The sequence below is a fragment of the Engystomops pustulosus genome, chromosome 6, assembly GCF_040894005.1.
Source record: "Engystomops pustulosus chromosome 6, aEngPut4.maternal, whole genome shotgun sequence".
In the NCBI taxonomy this organism is placed as follows: domain Eukaryota; kingdom Metazoa; phylum Chordata; class Amphibia; order Anura; family Leptodactylidae; genus Engystomops; species Engystomops pustulosus.
Genome location: NC_092416.1, coordinates 106,228,925 through 106,250,331, shown reverse-complemented (window position 1 = coordinate 106,250,331; position 21,407 = coordinate 106,228,925). Strand labels below are relative to the sequence as shown.

Below are 21,407 nucleotides of genomic sequence, written 5' to 3'. Positions count from 1 at the left end.
GACCTAACAGATGCAGAAAAGTTGTTAGTTTGCCATGCTCAGGCGTCTTAATATAGCAGACCGTCTTCCCGGAACACAGTTCCTACGATACAAAAATACCTTTAACACCCCCGGCAAGGGGATGTTGGAAGCCGGGAAGGCCCGCCGGGCAAGCGTGAAGAAACGTAGAGCCTGCTGATCGGAGTAGAAATCAGGGAGGCGATATCGGATCCGATGCTGTAACACCCTCTCCGGTCAAATCACCTTCCCAGACGCCGTCCTATCCCGGTACATCCCGGTGATGGAGTCCGCGCTAATCCACTCCGACTCTGTTTCAGCGCGGGAGTCCCCTCAGCTGTCCAGATCCAGCTTCCGACAGGAGGGTTCCAGCCTTCAGGAGCACCTCGCACCTACCAAGCGAGAGGTACCCCGCCTGCGCCCAATACGCCCAGGTTCCGGCTCTACAGCCACAGGGACTATTCAGGAGACGTGGTGGGGTAGGGGCAGCGGCATCAGCTACTTCCAGTAGCTACATCTAGCATGCGGACGCGGCGGGGGAGGAGATCGGGTCCGGTCACTACGTGACTCCTCCTCCTCCTCGCGTCATGCCGGCCGGATGTGAAACTACTCCTGTGACGACATCTTACAGGCAGAGTGTCAGCCTATGCATGTGCATCTGCATAGGCTTACACTACTAATACCCTGCAATAAATCAGTATTGCAGAGTATCATCATGAACAAGAAATCAGATGATTGCTTGTTCATGTCCCATGGTGGAAAAAAAAAAAGGTGATTCAATAAAAAATAAAGTAATAAATCAAAAAACATCTCCATAACATATAAAGAGACATATAACGCAAAAAAAAGTCTAAATCATAACACAAACCCCCCATATATAATATCACTGCGTCCATAACAACCCGTAGAATAACTGTAAATAATTATTGAACACATACAATGAAAGCCATGAAAAAAAAACTGTTGTAAACAATCCAAAAATTATGATTTTTATCCAATTCAATCCCACAAAAAATTCTATAAAAAGTGATTAAATAAAACATATGTACTCCAGAATGATACTGTTGCAAAGTACAACATGTCCCGCAAAAAACAAGCCATCAACCAGCTCCGTAGCCAAAAAAGTAACATTGTTATGTCACTTGGAAGACAGCAATGCAAAAATGATAGATTTTTCCCACATTAGGGTTTTATTTGACAAATTTAGTAAAACGTAAGAAAAAATATTCATGTATGGTATCTCCGTAATCGCATCAACCCATAGAATAAAGATAACATGACTATTAGGCTATACGGTGAACAAAAAAAAAAAAAAGTAAAAAATCCAGTACAGAAAGGATGCTTTTCTGCCTGCCCTCAAAAAAAAGTTCCTAAGTTTACAACAATAGGGGATACCAACCCCAAAATGGTAACACTGGAAAAAGCATCTGTTCCCGAAAAAAAAAAATGCCGTCACATGGGCCCAATAATGAAAAAGCTAAAATTTTATAGCCTACAAAAGGGGCCAATGAGGAAACTAAAATACTGGCAGCTGTGGGGTGCTCCTTCCATTCTGCGCCCATGTGCGCCCATAAAACAAGTCACAGCCACATGTGGGGGGTCTCTGTACTTGGGAGAAATTGTAGAACAAATTGTAAGGTGGGTTTTCTCTTTTTATCTTTTGGAAATGTGTAAATATTAGGGCTAAATGAACGTATAATCGACAAATTTTGACCATTCTAAATTTCACCTCCATTTTGATGTAATTACGATGAAGATCTCAAGGGGTAAACAATCTTCCTAAAAGTTGTTTCTGATAGTTTCAGAATTCAGTATGCTAAATTGTATGCTGTCTACCAGATCCACAAGGAGAAGCTGAGGTCCACATTTACACGTGACACATTGTCTGTGGCACATATGTTAGTAAACTGGATGCCCACCTGGAATAACAATGGTTGGAAAATAGGGACTAAGGAAGTGTGGTGAAGTGAATTGTCGAAAAAAATCTGGTAAATAAGTCATAGATAAAATGTGACTGTTTTTCACGTGGACACGCATACTAACAAATTCTCTTGACATACTCTACAAAAGCATAGCTGATGAACAATCAAAGTTTGCCGAAGCTCATATCAGTGAAGAAGAACCTGAATACTCCCAGGAATTGGGATTGGCCAAACGGGCTTACCAAAAATGCAGACACCCGGGGGAAAAAGCAACATTCTAATGGGGGGAAACCAGCGGTGTCCACCTCAGGTTAGAGGTTATAAAAACAGTTATCAAACAGTGTCCTGTGGGTCAACATTTTCTTAACAGGGTGGTGCCCAGTGTGGTAAAAGGACACATCTTGCGAGGCACATTGCCTGGCCAGATTTGGCAGATTTAATCGGACCATTAACTGAATGGAAATATACCTGTACAGCAGTAGACACTTACTCAGGTGTACTCCTGGTGCACCCCTGTAAGTTTGCATATGCTAATTCCACCATCCGCCTGCTAGAAAACATAGTTTTATACTATGGCATACCTTTGCAAATGCAGTCAGATAATGGTACTCACTTCAGAAACCATAAAATGCAGAAGTTTGCTCAAGAGCATAACATTGAGTGGATATTTCACATCCCCTATTACCCCCAAGCTTCAGGCTTGATTGAGCGTATGAATTGGACGTTAAAACAACAATTGCAAAAGTTAACTGATGGGGAAATTGGAGAAAGAAGTCACCATATTGAATAATAGACCGATAGCTGAGCAAGAGACCCCATTACAAGCAATGAACCTTAAAAGCTGGTCTGAATCAACAGACTGACATATTGGGAAATAACGGACTCAACTAAACCCCCCCCCCCTTACAAGCCACACCCCAATCAGTCGGGCAAGATCTTCATTTTATCCAGGCCGAGACCATTATGCGTAAGGAAATCAAGTCCCTAGGTACTGGGTTGGAAATAATTATCCCACCAGGACATTTTGGGTTAATCCTGGGACAATACAACTTGAGTTTACGTGGTGTACAGGTAAGTAATGAGGTAATGGATGTTGATTACCAAGGAGAAATCAGTGTGATTTTACACAATACAGGAACAGAAGAATTCAGGATGGAGAGAAGATAGCACAATTGCTAGTCTTATCACACCCACAAATTACCCTAGCTAAAAGGAGAGGCTCCTACACACCTGACTGTACAAGGCCCTGGAGGTTTTAAACACTCAGATGGAGCAAAAGTATGGGTAAAACAGCTCCAAGGTCCTCCCCCACCAGCTGAAGTAATTGAAAAAGGCACTGATAATGTGCTGGTTACCATGGCACCTGGTGCAACTAAGTATCAGTACACCCCAGCCAATAATGTGTATTTACGTGAATAATCTCCTATTAGGTTTGGATCCAGCTAATCCTCATGGTGGTGCTATTGTGGACTTATTGCGAGCCCTATCAAGCCCCATCCCAGCTGGTCCAAGAAAAACCTAAGTTGAGGAGCAAGAGAGTGGGAGAATGTTAAGGATAGCACACTGGTCTTGGATGCCATCTTACATACTGTCAGACATTTTAAAGACTCAGCATTCATTTTCCATGTAATGAAAACTAAAGTTTGGGTGGGGTTCATCCCTAAGCATTCCAAGCTGGAATACAAAGACTCATATAATTTGAAAGTCACCTTTACAATGAGGGGGGTTTGAGCCCCTGATAAAAATCTCTAAGAGAGAGAGATCTATGGAAAACGAAGGAGAACATGTGGCTGTAAATAGCTTGAGTACTAAATATCACAGACTTTTGCCTGAAAAATGTATAATCCAGCAATGTCCTGGAAACTTGTTTGGTCGCTGTACCAACTCCTGTTGCAGTATGGACTCAACTGCTACGCATACAGTTAAATGATACAGAATTAACGGACAATGGTTTACATATGCATGTAGATTGGAACTGCTTGTTTGAACTGCCCCACTTCCAGTGAATTAGAAGAAAATATGATCAAAATATCAACTGGGACTATAACCGATGCAGAATTATTCTTTGAATGTACATGTGACAAAACACACATTCCAGCTTGTAATGCATTTTTTCAGCACAACCACCAGTACAAACATCAGAACGTACTGATGAGCAGGGACAAAGCACTGAACAAAATAAATCCACAGACGCACACGCTGAACCGAAGGGAGGGGTAGAGACAAGTTTTCCAAAAATGTGTGATAGAAGATAACAGTCCTTGCTGGGCAGCAAATGCAATGTAACTGTTCAATGATTGTCCCATCAGACTCACATGAACCCTTGCCCCCAGATTGGGTTTTAGCTTGTAGCAATAACAGGTATACTTATTTATCTGTCAATGTGACCAGAGGTCTTTGTGCTTTATCCTGGTTAGCTTTAACTATGGTCCCTACACCACCTGAGCATGCCCTACATATGTCACCTGAGAAAGAGAGAGACTATAGAACTGCCTGAAGACTGTTGAATGATGTAAACCTCATGTCAGCAGCAGAATATACAAGTCTAGCTGTATCATTAGTAGGAGTGCCCGTCTTTGCTGTATATAATCATATAACTCTAGCATGTATGGTTTGCTTTATAAGAAATAATAAATATTACTTGTGTAATTTTATAGGATGTTTTGCTAGAGTTGCATTCATATAAGAAGGCTATATTACAAAATGGATCCATAATAGAACCGAAATGATTACCCATGTAAAACAAGATATAAATTAAGGGTGGTGGGATTGGCTATTAGCTTTCCTATCGGAACATTGCCGGAATCATAATTTGCATAATAGCTCTCCTAATTATAAGTTGCTGTTGTCTCCAATGCATTCCATCCTTATTTACCATGTTCAAACCCACTAAGCGCCAGCATATAAAGGTAGCTTATGGTGCATATAAGGTAATCTGACTTGTCTAGGGTAGTATGCAATGTAAAACCCAAAATGGAGTCAAAGAGACAACATGGTTTCTCTTGAAATAAAAGACAGTTCATGTAACTTTATTTTCAACTATGAATGAACCAACAAATCAACATAGCTTATCCTCATGATATACTCTGTTAAGTTTGATATATTTTGGGATGCGTCTATCTCCTAATATGCTTTCCATGGGAAACTATACAATTAGGAGGATGATAAGAAACACATGTGTATACACGTTTTTCCACATAGTTTGCTGACGCATACATAGGGTATAAAACCTCGGGACCATCACCTAGTGGTAGATTTTGAGAGATTTGAGAGCTAGTTATATTGGGTGCCCGTAGGACGCTACCTGTCATTCCACCGCTTGGTGATAATCCGTGATAATCAATGATGCTGGACAACTCTGTTGATGTGTTGATAAGCCTGTGAAAGTTGACAGTGTTGGGAGTATAATCTTTTGATATTTAACTCTTTATATACTTTTGTATTGCAATAAACTTTTAAATATTGTTGACTGTGTAATTTTTCTTATTCTATAACACAAAATCCAAAGAACCTGTCACTTTTTATAATAAAGTCGCTGTGACAGCCTGGGATCTTTATAAGACCCCAGGACTTGTCACTGATAGGTCTCAACCCATCATTATATTAAAATGATTTTTTGTTAAAAAAATTTTCATAAAAAAATTATTGAAAGGTTGTCCTGCAAAAGGTAACAATGTTAATACACGTTATGCAAAAAAATGACACCTCAGACAGCAGCATACGCCAAAGTATGAAAAAGTTATAAGTGTCAGAATATGGCAAAATGAAGGACATTTGGAGCATAAAGTGAAAGCTGTAAAGAAAAAGTGCATTGGTGAAAATGGATTAGAGACTATTGCTTCAATATTATAAAAATATATTTTTTATTATTTTAACTTTTTTCATACATAGATGTAAAAAAAAAAAATATAATAATAAATAATAATAATAAAGGTTGTCTGATCACTTGTTCAAGCATTGCACTGCAATAATGACATATACTGCTAAGCAGAGCCAACTGGCAGGACAGGGGCGCTCTTGAGACCCCAGGGGAGCTGTGGGAAGGATCGGATCCCCCCCTGATATCAGCCATTCGATCCAAGATGGAAAGAGCAAGAATCTACTTACAACCAATTTGAGAGGTTAACCTCTTAACGCTCTGCGCCGTAGCTCTACGGCTCAGAGGTATAAGGAGTGTATGAAGAGGGCTCACAGGCTGAGTCCTCTTCATACAAAGGTGGGGGTTTTTGCATATTGCAGAAAACCCCCACCGCTAATAACCGCGATCGGTTGCCATGGTAGCCTCGGGTCTTCGTTTGACCCGAGGATACATGGCTTCTGCATATCCATTACAATGAGCCTGTGGCTCACTGTAATGTATAGTGTGCAGAAATGCCATATACTGCGATACAGAAGTATTGCAGTATATGGTAGGAACGATCTGACCATCTAGGGTTAATGTACCCTAGATGGTCTAAAAAATAGTGAGAAAAAAAAAAAAAGTTAAAAGAAAAAATTAATAAAATATTAAAAATTCAAAATACCCCCCTTTCCCTAGAACTGATATAAAACATAATAAACAGTAAAAATCACAGACACATTAGGTATCGCCGCGTCCCAAAACGCCCAATCTATCAAAATATAAAAACGGTTACGGCCGGCCGTGACCTCCGAGACGGGAAATGGCGCCCAAATGTCCGAAATGCGACTTTTACACCTTTTTACATCACATAAAAAATGTAATTAAAAATGATCAATATGTTGCACAGACCTCAAAATGGTAGCAATGAAAACGTCGGCTCATTTCGCAAAAACTGACACCTCACATAGTTCCGTGCGCCAAAGTATGAAAAAGTTATTAGCTTCAGAAGATGGCAAAAATGTTTTTTCTTTTTTGTACACATTCGTTTAATTTTTGAAAATGTATTAAAACACAATAAAACCTAGATAAATTTGGTATCACCGCGAAAGCACCGAACCAAAGAATAAAGCTGAGGTGTTATTTTGAGTGCACAGTCAAAGTCAAAAAAACTGAGCCCACAGGAACGTGACGCACGTGCGTTTTTTTTTTTCAATTTTTCCACATTTGGAATTTTTTTGCAGCCTCGCAGTACACGGCATGTTAAAATAAATAACATTACGGGAAAGTAAAATTTGTTACGCACAAAATAAGCCCTCAGACCCCCACAGGTCTGTACACGTAAAAATGAAAAAGTTATGGATTTTTGAAGGTGGAGAGCGAGAAATGAGCGAAAAAACCCTGCGTCCTTAAAGGAAACCTACCATTTCAAATGGCAGGGGTAAGCTTTAAGTACCGAGCACCAGCTCAGGGTGAGCTGGTGCCGGTGCTTAGTTTCGTTAGTGTTATAAACCGCGGTATCGCGGTTTTAACACTTTTTAAACTTTATAGCAGAAACTGCTTCAGCGCTGCGTGCGCACGATCGTGCTATAAAGTTTAAAAAGTGTTAAAACCGCGATACCGCGGTTTATAACACTAACGAAACTAAGCACCGGCACCAGCTCACCCTGAGCTGGTGCTCGGTGTTTACAGCTTACACCGACCATTTGAAATGGTAGGTTTCCTTTAAGGGGTTAAACAGTCACAATCATAAATAGTAATAAACACCTGACAACAGCAGCGGCTCACAAGCAGAGCTGGACATGATACTACTGCGGTTTATGGAAAGTGACTTCCTGCAGTGCAGTATAATTACATCCAGTTGCGGGAAGGGGTTAAATAAAGAATTTGTATAAGGCCATGCAACAGTGCATGAATGCAGTTCTACATGGTCAAGAGGACTCCTTACATACAGTAACACAATGATGTAGGGAGTGGCATCAATGTGCCTGGTCCATAAAATCTGTGCCTCACATGTCTAGTACATGGATGGAGCAAATAATGCTAACTAAAATGTGAGGGGTGGAAGAGTGGGATTAGACAGTACTTGCTAAGCTTGTTGTGCAATTTTGTGGTGGCACTCCAACACTTATCTGACAACATTGGCGCAGTTATTGCCTCCTGTAGCTAGCCCTTAAAGGAAACCTACCATTTCAAATGGTAGGTTTAAGCTGTAAACACCGAGCACCAGCTCAGGGTGAGCTGGTGCCGGTGCTTAGTTTCGTTAGTGTTAAAACCGCGGTATCGCGGTTTTAACACTTTTTAAACTTTATAGGCAGAAGCCGATTCGGCGCTGCGCGCGACCGTGCGCGCGCAACGCCTGCGGCATTTCCTATGTAGGCGCGCGCACGATCGTGCGCACGCCGCGCCGAAGCAGTTTATGCTATAAAGTTTAAAAAGTGTTAAAACCGCGATACCGCGGTTTTAACACTAACGAAACTAAGCACCGGCACCAGCTCACCCTGAGCTGGTGCTCGGTGTTTACAGCTTAAACCTAACATTTGAAATGGTAGGTTTCCTTTAAGTCGTCTCTTCTGGTACTACACCCGGCGCTTTTCCCACAACAGAGGGCATTCCTCAAATAGGTTGATGTAGCACTGAGGCGTGCCATATTTTCAGCCAACTTGCCAGACCAGTTTTAACCCCTTAAGGACGGAGGGTTTTCCGGCTCATTTCTCGCTCTCCAACTTCAAAAATCCATAACTTTTTCATTTTTCCGTGTACAGACCTGTGTGAGGGCTTATTTTGTGCGTAACAAATTTTACTTTCCCGTAATGTTATTTATTTTAACATGCCGTGTACTGCGAAGCTGAAAAAAAATTCCAATGTGGAAAAATTGAAAAAAAACCGCACGTGCGTCACGTTCTTGTGGGCTCAGTTTTTACGACTTTCACTCTTCGCTCCAAATAACACGCCTACTTTATTCTTTGGTTCGGTGCGATCGCGGTGATACCAAATTTATATAGGTTTTATTGTGTTTTAATACATTTTCAAAAATTAAACGAATGTGTACAAAAAAGAAAAAAAAATTTTTGCCATCTTCTGACGCTAATAACTTTTTCATACTTTGGCGCACGGAAATGTGTGAGGGGTCATTTTTTGCGAAATGAGGCGACGTTTTCATTGCTACCATTTTGAGGTCTGTGCGACATTTTGATCATTTTTTATTTCATTTTTTATGTTATGTAAAAAGGTGTAAAAGTCGCATTTCGGACATTTGGGCGCCATTTCCCGCCTCGGAGGTCACCGCCGGCCGTAACCGTTTTTATATTTTGATAGATCGGGCATTTTGGGACGCGGCGATACCTAATATGTCTGTGATTTTTACTGTTTGTTATGTTTTATATCCGTTCTAGGGAAAGGGGGGTGATTTGAACTTTTAATATTTTATTAATTTTTTTTATTTTTTAAACTTTTTTTTTTCTTTTTTTTTTTCACTATTTTTTAGACCATCTAGGGTACAATAACCCTAGATGATCAGATCGCTCCTACCATATACTGCAATACTACAGTATTGCAATATATGGCATTTTTGCAGGTCTTACATTACAATGAGCCACTGGCTCATTGTAACGAACCTGCATAAACCATGTAGCCTCGTGTCAAGAGAAGACCCGAGGCTACCATGGTAACCGATCGCCGCCCCCCGATGACGTTCGGGGGCGTGGCGATCGAAAAAAAGATGGCGGCGCCCGCGCGCCGCCGTCTTTTAAACGCCGCCCGCGACTTTGCGGGCGGCGTTTAGAGGGTTAATAGCCGCGATCGGTGCAAGCACCGACCGCGGTTATTAGCGGTGGGGGTTTTGTGCAAAATGCAAAAACCCCCACCTCTGTATGAAGAGGACTCAGCCCGTGAGCCCTCTTCATACTTCCCTTATACCTCTGCGCCGTAGAGCTACGGCGCAGAGCGTTAAGGAGTTTTTAAAAACGTGAGGCTTCTATTTGCTGCAAACCCCTGGCAGCAATATTTTCTACATGCTCTGTAATTTGTGACACTGTCTCACAGCTCACTCCCGGTGTCGTGGCAATCAGGCATCAAGATGTAAACCGCATTTTCCATTAAAGACAATGGGTGTGTGTGCTAACCATAAAAATACCATGTACAGGTGGTTTTCCAAGTTGACAGTCATTTGAAAGCTGACTGGGCATTATGCCACAAAGGCATTTGACTCCGCTAAATGCCCATTTCTCCAACAGGTGTTTGCAAAATTTGGGTTTGGTCCCAGATTTATTTCTTGGCTTAACATTTTGTATAAACATCCAAAGGCGGCACTCTGAGGGAATGGCCTTCCATCTCCCTCCTTTCCCCCCTGTCGCTCCTTTAGTTTTCATTGGCTATAGAACCACTGGCCATACTAATCAGGAGATATCTGTACTATAAAGGCATTCAGATTGGCTCCAGGGAAAAAAGAATGGCATTAAATGCAGATGACATGATGCTGTTTACATGAGACCCGCTATCGACATTACAGGTAGCCATGATGCAGATTGACTCCTTTGGCACCTACTCAGCGCTTAAAATCAACTGGACCAAGTCCTCAATAACTTCCCTTTCCCCTGATCCTCCAGGAGGGACGGCAGACTGGGTCAGGCCTTAATGTAGTGGACACGTTTAAATACTTGGGGATAAAAATTCCTTCTGCCCCCCCCCCCCCTCCCCGAACCACCTTACTGGATGACTTTAAATTTAAACTTAGAACATGAGGATCTCTGCCACTATCCACAGCGGGAAGGATTAACCTTCTTAAAATGATCGTACTGTGGAAGTGTTTAAATGCCCTGCAGCACATGGAGGTAATAGTTCCCTCTCAACTCTTTTCCCAAATGAATAGTTTAATGACTTCATTTGTTTGGGGTAATTTCAGAGCCAAGCTATAGCTAACCTCCCTCCAACGTCCGAAGAGTATGGCGGGAACAGCGCTCCCAGATCTTTATATTTACTGGCAGGCCAACTTAGATACATTAGACACTAGTCCCTGACTCACTGCTAAACTCAGAATATCACCTGGATTACTATTTGAAAGTGGACTGTTCCAGAGACTCCTCACTTCCTTTCGGGTCAATTGCTTCCTATACACAATCCAGCTAGCATGGCAGCAGGCTAAATCGTTGTCAAACTTTACAGTGGTAAAAGCAGAGACTCCAACTGTGGAATAATTTGAGCCTATCTGAAATATAAAAGCTCCCAGACCTACGAGCATGGTCTACCTTTTGGCATTGGCCAGTTACATGACCTCTACAATAACTCTATTTTGTACTCATTTGATCAATTGAAGAGCTCTAAAGACCTCCCACAAACATAATTTTATTGATGCCTACAACTTAGACAGGCCCTAGTGGCACAATTCCCAAATTCTCCCCTTTTTATATCTAGCTATCCACTTATTGGGGTGCTTAGATCACAAGGCCCCCAGGGGTCTAAATTATATTACCATCTCATTAAAGAAAAAAGGGGGGGGGGATTTATCATTAGTCCTATGTAGCTACATAGGACTACATAGGACTAATGATAAATCCCCCCCCTTTTTTCTTGGCGTATGATTGTCACAAATTTTTGCGGGTTTTTTTTGTGCAACTTTTGTGCAACTCTAAAGTCACGCAATGACGGAAAAAATACACCACAGAGTGTGTACCACCACATTTATCAACTGAGAATTTTCAAAAGAATGCAAGTGCCACCGTGCCGCCCATCTAAAATATTTTTCTAGAAGCAAAGGGACCGGAGATATTTATGTTTAAAGTTAGAATTTCGGGTGTGATTTTTATGCATAAAATGAAAGCTGAGCTCTGATTGGTTGCCATAAGTTCCTAAAACAGATCTGCTCTCAGATATTTCTGATAGATCTTCCTCATTAATATAGATTCATATTAAAGAGGAGATTCTGCATACAGATCACAGAAAAGATGAAAATTGGATTTTCCGTAACCGCCACACCGGCACTTGACAGGAGGGATTCCCGGCTTCTCCAGTAACAGGAAACAACTTAAAATCTATTTAAAAGTGGTCCCTCCCCCTTGTTCCTCAGTCTTTTCCGGGGAGCTTAGATGGTTGAACTTTATTAACAAATATGCAGACTAACAAAAAACATTAACGATAAAATCGAAAGGGTAGGAAAATCCTGCACCATTGTGGAGGTTACGAAAAATCCAAGTAACTTTCATCTTTTCCTGACACCTCCACAAAGGCACTTGACAGGACATATATCAAAGGAGTACTACTAGGGTGGGACAGCTGCCGAGAGCACTCGGAAGCTTATATCCAACTTATGACAAATAAACGTCAGGGTTTTTCTGCCTTACAGATCTGTTCTACTGATGGCAACGCTCTCTGCCCATGACGTGGAGACTGCTCTTGAACAGATCCTGAAAATGCCTGATCAAAATATAATAACAGTTTTTCACTACGTTTAACCCCGAAACGGAAAATAGCACCCAAAGTCGAAAATGACACTTTTTGCCATTTTAAAAGATTTAAAACATTATATAAAAAGTGATCAAAAGACGAGACAGTCCTAAAAATGATAACATTGAAAACTTCATCAAAAATCACAAAAAATGACACCTCCCAAAGCTCTGTATACCAAAGTATAAAAAAGATATTTGCGCCAGAAGATGGTAAAATCCCCCAAAATTTTATTGTACAGAAGGTTTTAAATTTTTGTAAATGTAAGAAAACATAAAACCTTTACAAATTTGGTATCCCCCTAATCATACCGACCCAAAGAATAAAGTAGACATGTAATTTGGGGCGTACAGTGAAATACGTAAAATCCAAGCCCACAAGGATACGGCGCAAATGCGTTTTTTCACCAATTTCACTGCATTTGGATTTTTTTCCCACTTTCCAGTACACGGCATGAAATATTAAATACCACCATTTTGAAGTGTAATTTGTTATACAGAAAATAAGCCACAACACAGCTCTGTACATGGAAAAATAAAAAGCACAGGATTAGCCTATGGATGTGCATAGGTTGACACAGCTGATACCCTGCAATACATTAGTATTGCAAGGTATTTCCATGAGCAAGCAATCATAATGGTGGGAGTAATAAAAAAAAAAAAAAAATTAATAAATCAATAAAAATGCCCATAAGCCCCATTACATATAAAGAGACGTATAATGTTCAAAAAAAAAGTCTAAATCAGAACCCAAACCCCACATATATAGTATCACTGCGTCCGTAACAACCCATAGAATAAAAGTAAATAATTATTGAACCCGCAAAACAAACACCGTTAAAAAAAGTTAAAAACCCACCAAAAATTATGATTTTTACCTATTTAATACCAAAAAAAATGATATAAAAAGTGATAAAAAAAAGTATAAAAAAAAACAGCTCCATAGCCAAAAAAGTAAAAATGTTATGCCACATTAGGGTTATATTTGCCAAATTTAGTAAAATCGTATCGACCCACAGAATAAAGATAATATAATTATTAGGCTATACGGTAAACAGCCAAAGTAAAAAAAATCCATTATAGAATTGATGCTTTTCTACTCCTGCCCTCATAAAAAAGTTCCCAAATTTTCAACAATAGGGGATACCAATCCCAAAATGGTGAACACTGGAAAAAGCATCTTATCCCGCAAAATAAATGCCATCACATGGCCCCAATAATGAAAAAGTTTAAATTTTATAGCCTACAAAAGGAGTCAACGAGAAAACTAAAATCCTCGCTGTGAGCCCATAAAACAAGTAATGGGGGTCTCTGTACTAGGGAGAAATGCATTAAAAAATTGTAAGATGGGTTTTCTCTTTTTTTATCTTTTGGAAATGTGTCAATTTTAGGGCTAAATAAACATATAACCTACAACATTTTACCTTTCTAAATTTCGCCTCCATTTTGATTTAATTATTATGAAGATCTCAAGGGTTTAACAATCTTCCTAAAAGTTGTTTCTGAGAGTTTCAGGGGTGCAGATTTGAAAATTGGTTGATATATAGGGGTTTTTTAATATTAAATATGTAAAATGTCATTCAAAACAGCATTTATCCCCAAGTACGGAAAAATCAATATTCGATTTGTAAGCCGCATCAAAATAAATTATCCAGACATTTAAAAAATTATGAAAATGTAGATTAGACATATGGAAACAGTTATTCAGCAACTTATTTAGGTGGTAAATCGGCCTGAAAAACCAATGATTTCGAATATTTTTTTTTTTTAATAAAAAATTCATAATTCTTTCTTTTTTTTTTTTTTTAAATAATCGCAAAACATCAGCCAACATTTACCACTAAAATGAAGTACAACATGTGGGGGGGGGGGGGACAATCTCAGGTTCACTTTAATAAGTAACAGTGTTCAAAAGTTATAACCATATAAAGCGACACATGTCAGAATACGAAAAAATGGGGCTCAGCCTTAAGCTATAAAATGGCTGTGTCCTTAAGGGGTTAAAGAAACAAAACGTGACAAAGGAGGACAACGGCGCCTCGCGTGATAACGTTTAGGAACTGGGTCCAGGTGAATAGTAAAAAGTGCTGGTGGTTGATAAGAAAAGCAACTCCCAAGGACCCCAAATACCGGTATCCAGTGCAACCATGAAGAATGTATATGGAAGAGGACAAAACGGGGCTTAACGGGTGTGCTAGTAACCAACTTGTTTCACAGAAGACAGATTTGGTAAATCAACTCTATTTGTAAAGAAAAATATTCCAAACATCCAGTGGTACACATTTCGGGTGCAGACCAAACTATAGCAAGAACGATAGTCAGAATGAAATAATAATAAAAATCTAATGATTGTAGCAATGTGCTGCTCAATTTACCCTTTGGGAGCTACAAACTGCAAAGTACCGATCCAAATGAAAGTCCCGCAATTAAAACATAAAAAAAATTACTCTGACTGGAGCTCCAGGTCTTCCAACTATTTCCTTTTCTTTCAATAAAATGTTCCACAAGCTTTCTTTGGATAATTGTATTCTCACCAAAAGACTAGCACAATTGCACAGATCCTCCGATAAGAATAGGCCCTAGTCCAGTGATGGCGAACCTATGACACGCGTGTCAGCACTGACACGCGTAGTCATTTTTGCTTACACGCGGCCGCCCAGCGCCCGCTGTCCGCCCCCCCTCCCTGTGTAATGTGCTGCCCCAGTGTAATGTGCTACCCCTATGTTAATGTCCCGCCCCCGTCCTTGTGTTTCTGTCCCTGTGTAATGTGCTCCCCCTGTGTTAATGTCCCGCCCCCGTCCCTGTGTTTCTGCCCCCTGCTTACCTGTCCGGCGCCGCGTTGGTCCGCCCACCTTCTGCAACTCCTCCGGCTCCTCCAGGCTGCAATGCACGCTGCTCGTCACGTGACTGAGGCGACCTGACGTCAGGTCACGTCAGTCACGTGACCCGAGGCGCGCGGTGCAACCTGGAGGAGCCGAGCTGCCATTATCGTCAGACCTGCAGTAAAGCTACAGGGAAGAAGACATCACTGGGTAAGTATGTAAGTTTATTATTATATTATATTTAAAGGGAGGCCGCTGCTGGACATGTTATTAATAAGGGGAGGCCGCTGCTGGACATGTTATTAATAAGGGGAGGCCGCTGCTGGACATGTTATTAATAAGGGGAGGCCGCTGCTGGACATGTTATTAATAAGGGGAGGCCGCTGCTGGACATGTTATTAATAAGGGGAGGCCGCTGCTGGACATGTTATTAATAAGGGGAGGCCGCTGCTGGACATGTTATTACAAAATACGTTTTTCCTAAAGGTGACACAGCACCCGAGTTATGCTCGTTTTTTTGGCGAATTTTGACACACCAAGCTCAAAAGGTTGCCCATCACTGCCCTAGTCAGACCATCAATATTGCACCCCCAACTTCCCCCACTTCCAACTATTTCCATTTATTTTACATGTTTACAAACTGATATTTAGCAGCACTTTAGCAGAAAACAAATAGGTTACATACATTATCTGTCCAGCTGCTCTGGTCATTCTGTATGTGGTAAGTCACCTTGAATGTTTTTATCATTTATTATGATTTCACTTATGAATTGTAACATTTTATTTTTGTACTTAATAAGGATTGTCAGATTTTACACTGGAATTACCTCATCTTTGTTCCTTCTGTTGGTTTGATTTACAAATGAGAGAACACCAGGTAACGCAATAGTAATAGGGAAATTTTTGCTACCATTTAATTTTGTTTTACAAGAATTTAGTCTTGAAGTTGTTCTTATCTTGGTGTATCATGCACACTTAGCAGCCTGGAGTGCTGTACACCTTGTCCACGTGCTGCTTATTATAAGTTTGGGTTTTTTTTTCCATTTAAACAGCAAGTAAGCAACTGAGCAAGTAAAGAAATAGAGCCACGATATATGGGGACAATGAGGTTGGCACAATACAAGGTAAAGAGGTGGTACCATGTGGGGAGCAGGTTGGAATGGGGCAAAGCTGTGCAGAAAGGAAGGGATAAAACAAATGTTATTATGAGTAGAAGAGCTACATCAAAGAACAGATGCTGAACTGTGTACCTGTGACAGTTTGCAGGAAAGATAATAAGCTACACAATATTTCAATTGTTAGTGATCTACTAAAGCAGATAAAATGGATTGTTGGTTGGAATGTAAAAGTGACAGGTTAAACGAATATAGCTCTTCACAGCCCCAATGATTTCTACAGACCATAAATCATTTGTCACTAGTAGGACGGCCAGCTGTTAAAGCAATAGTTAAATCAAATAGCTGCAACAATGTTTCCTAACGCTGTGCGCCACTGATCAATTACAATAGCCGTTTACATTGGTAATTCCCAGGACTTCGTGCATACAAGCACATATTTGATAAATAAGCACATGCTAACTAAGTTTGGCTAGTACACCCTGGAATCTACCATTAATTACACTATCGTGTGAGCTGATTCAACGGTACTTACGTTATCGCCGCCATATTGGCACACCGTCATGAGAGGAAATACAGCCTACCTTCATTAGGCGCAGAGCCGGAAGTGTTTAGTAATTTGTTACCAGAGAAACACCGCGACAATATTAGCTTCTCAGCAGGACGTTTAAGATCCTCTTAATATATGATGCAGTGGCGTAATTACTGCCGTATACTGTATGGTGTATGTGTGTTAATGGTGTATGAGTGTGTATGATGTATGAGTGTGTATGGTGTGTTTATGTGTCGTGTGTACGATGGCTATACACTGCATGTCTTTGTGTATATTCTGTATGTGCATTTATACTGTGTATGTCTGCGTATGCAGTGTATAAGCTGTATGTGTACACTGGGGAGGGGGAATTTATGACCTCTTGATGTATGCTGTGCAACAAGGGTGAGTGTGGCCGCAATTATATGCAATTAATAATAATAAGTGTTGGGGTGCAACAAGATCTCAAGTGTAAAGTGTACAATAGGGGGCGCCATGTGCTGGGCATAAGGTGGAATATGCCAGGACTATGCGCTTTTATTAGAACACAGTTTAAAGGTAACCTGTCAGTAGAAATTCATCTTATTCACCACTAAAACCAGTATATGAAGCAGATAGTGGGGCAGATTTACTTACCCGGTCCATTCGCGATCCAGCAGCGCGTTCTCTGCGGTGGATTCGGGTCTTCCGGCGATTCACTAAGGCAGTTACTCCGACGTCCACCAGGTGTCGCTGCTGCGCTGAATGCACTACAGGGAAAATCGGCGCAAAACGGAAAAATTCGGGTAACCCGCCGTAAAAACGCAAATCGGGCCCTTAGTAAATGACCCCCAGTGTGTGTATTATATCTTGTGCTCCTTTTGTAGTCTTGTGATGTGATGCCATGCAAAAAAAAAATAGCCACTTTAAACAGAGATACTGGTCTCTGGAAGATGGACTCACTATGCGACAGGGAGTGACTTCAGCGCTGCAATCCCACCTCTGTGCCTAAACAACTAATTTCAAAGAGACATCACTTGGATGAGGTCCCTACACTGGACAATAAAAGGAACAGTATCTGGAACTTAAACCAGAGCAAAAACTTACAAAGTACCAATTACAACAGAAATAATAATAATCTTTATTTATTTAGCGCCATCATATTACGTAGCACTTCTGGGGAACATATACAAATAAAATAAGACATTACAGAGTACTAACAGTCATATGTAACAATAGAATGTTCATCTACTAATAGGCGCCATTCCTCCCCCTCTGGTCCCCCAGCACAGTTGGACTCTTTTTCTCTAGTCCCCACCATTCCTAAGCGATCAATGCTCCTGCCATAAACCACCCACCTGACAGGAGAGCGCCCAATAAGCACACAGTAAGCCAATTAAGATTTCAACTTTCATATGAGCGGTTCTGGGCTCTAGTAGACGTTCTGGCTCCACCCATCTTACATAAAGTTCCAGAAATAATGAGATTGATTACTCTGGAACAATGGTGGCTACACAGAACATTTCAGCTACAACACTGTCATTTAATTTAGTGGGAGTTGATGCAGGTCCATATTAAAGTGTTTGTCCAAAAATTGAAAAACATGGCCACGCTTCACCATAGTTTGTGCCAGTATTGTAGATCAGCTGTATAGAGATGGGGGTTGTAATACCGGCACAAACAATGTCAGGAGAAAAGCAGCCACGCTTTCGACCTCCGGACAACACCTTAAAAGAAAATCCACCATTTGATTCCATGCATTATTAACCAAACACACCCCGAGAACGTTGCAGCCACACTGATGCAGAAACACATCCCGTCCAATCCCCGAACCGAGTGGTCCTGCTTAAAAAACAATTATAATAATAATGAGGCTCTGTCGCTCCTGTGGCTGCCCCGCCGCTTCTCCTCTTACCCTAATTATGCACTGCTTCGGAGAACGCTGTAATCACTGTGTACAACTCATCCAGGTAAGGTTGACTAGTCCTTTCTGGATAGTTCAGGAATGTCCTTTCATTTTTAATAACTCGCACAGATCTGATATTAAAAATAAAAGGAAAGATCTCCCAGTGGCTGCATATTTCTCCAGAGAGGAGCACACTATGGATGATTTGCAGATTACTGTTTTAATGGGACATTTTAAGACCGAGGCAAAGGAAAGAATGGGAGTATAAATTAACGAGGGGATTCAACACCTTGCAAAGTGGTCTTAACATTCATGCCAGCTTCATGACCTCCTAACACTGACCAGGAGGCGACAAGCAGATAAGAGCCAGGACTCATGTGTCTCGCCTCACAGGTTTTCAATGTTTTTATTGCCACCCTGTCGTAAATAAGATGTCCCTGTATTTATCAAACTTTTGTTTTAGAGTTTTTTTTAAATATCCTTTGATGATCACTGTTTAGTGTGTATAAAATGCTGTGAATTTTCTGTTTCATGTGTAACATCATTTCTGACGAAGAGAACTAGTATTCTCGAAACCTCACCATCAAATATACTCAGTTAGCCTCAAATCGCCTGATTTCTTGACTCTTCTTCTATTGTATGTTTGTGTATCTGTGGTGTGTGTATATATAGTGGGCCTGTTTCGCAGTAGGGGCAGTGCTCTTATGCTTCTTTTGTCCGTCTGTAAACAGAGAGCAGATGTGCCTTGACAAAAAGTTAGATTTTAGTCTCGTTTTCCCATGGGACATTCTCTTTTTGTCTTGTTCACATGTAGTTTTAAAAATTCTATTTTTTTTTTTTTCATTTGTTTTCAGCAATGGTGGCCTCCTTGGTCGTCTCCCATTTAAGTCCACTTTGGCTCAAACAACCATCTGACTATGATGTTCCTTGAGCTTAAAGGTCACCTTTAAAGGACATCTTACACCAGATAAATGATTGTAACCCAAGCACATAGACATACTGGGGTGCATCCCATCAGACAGAATCTGCTCTTCTTTTAGCTTCTTATGCACAGTTTTTTTTTACAAATAAAAGGTTTTTTTAAATTATGCAAATGAACCGAAGGGGCTCCAGGTTCCATAGGAGTTAATGGAGCCTGGAGCCCCTCAGGTTCATTTACATAATTTTCATTTTCCTAAATAACAAGGGCATAAGAAGCAAAAAGAACAACCCATCCTGCCAGAGTGGGCACACACCAGTATGTCAATGTGCTTGGTTTACAATCCATGATCTGATGATAAATGTCCTTTAACCCCTTAGCGCCGTGCTAGTACGGCATGGGCTCTCACGATTCATGCTCAGCGCAGTAAAAGTACGAGCCGAGCCGTAATCAGGAATTTACCGTATATTACCACTGACACCCCCAAGTAACACCCGCAGTCGGAGTGGGCTCCGATTGTGTGTGTCTAACACGTTAAATGCCACACTGGCGAGACACCAGCGGCCGCATCATATTATGCGTCGGACAGCAGATCGCATGCCCAGGGATCTGCCAGCTGTTAAAGCAGAAAGAAGACAGAAGAGGACCTGCGACGAACATCGGGAAGGCACGACGAGCATCAGGGACGCCAGAAGGTGAGTATGTAAGTTAATTTTTTTTAATTCACTTGTGTGTAAGCTGAGGTGAGATTTTTCAGCATATTTTTGTGCTGAAAAAATCTGCTTGTACACCAGTATATACGCTAATAAAAAAGTAAAAAAAATGTTATTCAATTAAAAAAAAATTAATTAAAATGCCCATATTCCCCATAACATAAAGAGACATATAATGCACAAAAAGTTTAAATCATAACACAAACCCCACATATACAGTATCACCATGTTTGTAACAACCCTTCTAATAAAAGTAAATAATTATTGAACACGCATGATGAACACCGTAAAAAAAAAAATTAAAACCTGCCAAAAATTATGATTTTTATCTATTTAATCCCACAAAAAAAAGCACTAAAATTTGATTTAAAAAAAAATGTACTCCTGAATGATAATGTTGCAAAGTACAACATGCCCCGCAAAAACAAGCCATCAACCAGCTCTTTAGCCAAAAAAATAAAAATGTTATGCCACTTGGAAGACGGCAGTGAACAAATGATAGATTTTTTTCCCCACATAAGGGTTTTATTTGGCAAGTTTAGTATTTACGATTGGTATCCCTGTAATCGTATTGATCGTATTGAATGAAGATAACATGATTATTAGGCTATACCGTGAACACAAAAAAAAAAAAAAAAAAAGACCCAGTACAAAATTGATGCTTTTCTACTCCTACCATCACAAAAAGTTCATATATTTTCAACAATAGAGGATACCAACCCCAAAATGGTTACACTGGAAAAAGAAATTCAGGAAAAAAGAGGACCAAATCCAGCACTCCAAAATCCAAAGTTTTCTAACAATTCATGACGTTTATTTTCATCAAATATAAAATGAAAAGAGACATACAGTCCATAATCCTATCCATGACCTATGCGTTTAGAACTATAATATTCAGTTCTTAATCATGGTCTGATTAAGAACTCAATATGATAGCTCTTAATATGATAGTGGGTTGATACATGGGGTTTTTTACATTTTAAATATTTTGTAGTAAACAGTAATTATTCCCAAAATAGTCAATTCTAAAAATACGGAAAACAGATATTCGATTTGTAAGCCGCGTGACATCAAAATAAATTATCCAGACATTTCAAAAATTATGAAAATGTAAAGTAGACATATGGGAAATGTTATTCAGCAACTTATGTAGGTGGTAAATCGATCTGCCTGAAAACGCAATCATTTTGAATTTTGAAAATGGAATTTTTCTTTTTAAATTCA

The 21,407-nt window shown here is 40.3% G+C and overlaps 1 protein-coding gene across 3 annotated transcripts in view; it reads right to left on the bottom strand.

The window, feature by feature from the left end:
- Positions 1 to 16,766, bottom strand: part of SLC9A8 (solute carrier family 9 member A8) — a 508,958-nt gene extending 492,192 nt beyond the window's left edge. For all 3 annotated transcript variants that reach the window (XR_011847693.1, XR_011847692.1, XM_072110528.1), the window contains exon 1: positions 16,670 to 16,766. Coding sequence is in view for 1 of the 3 variants with exons in the window: in XM_072110528.1 (XP_071966629.1) it covers positions 16,670 to 16,683 (14 nt within the window). In the remaining 2 variants the exon portion in view is untranslated. The remainder of the gene's footprint in view (positions 1 to 16,669) is intronic.
- Positions 16,767 to 21,407: the final 4,641 nt, after the last annotated feature.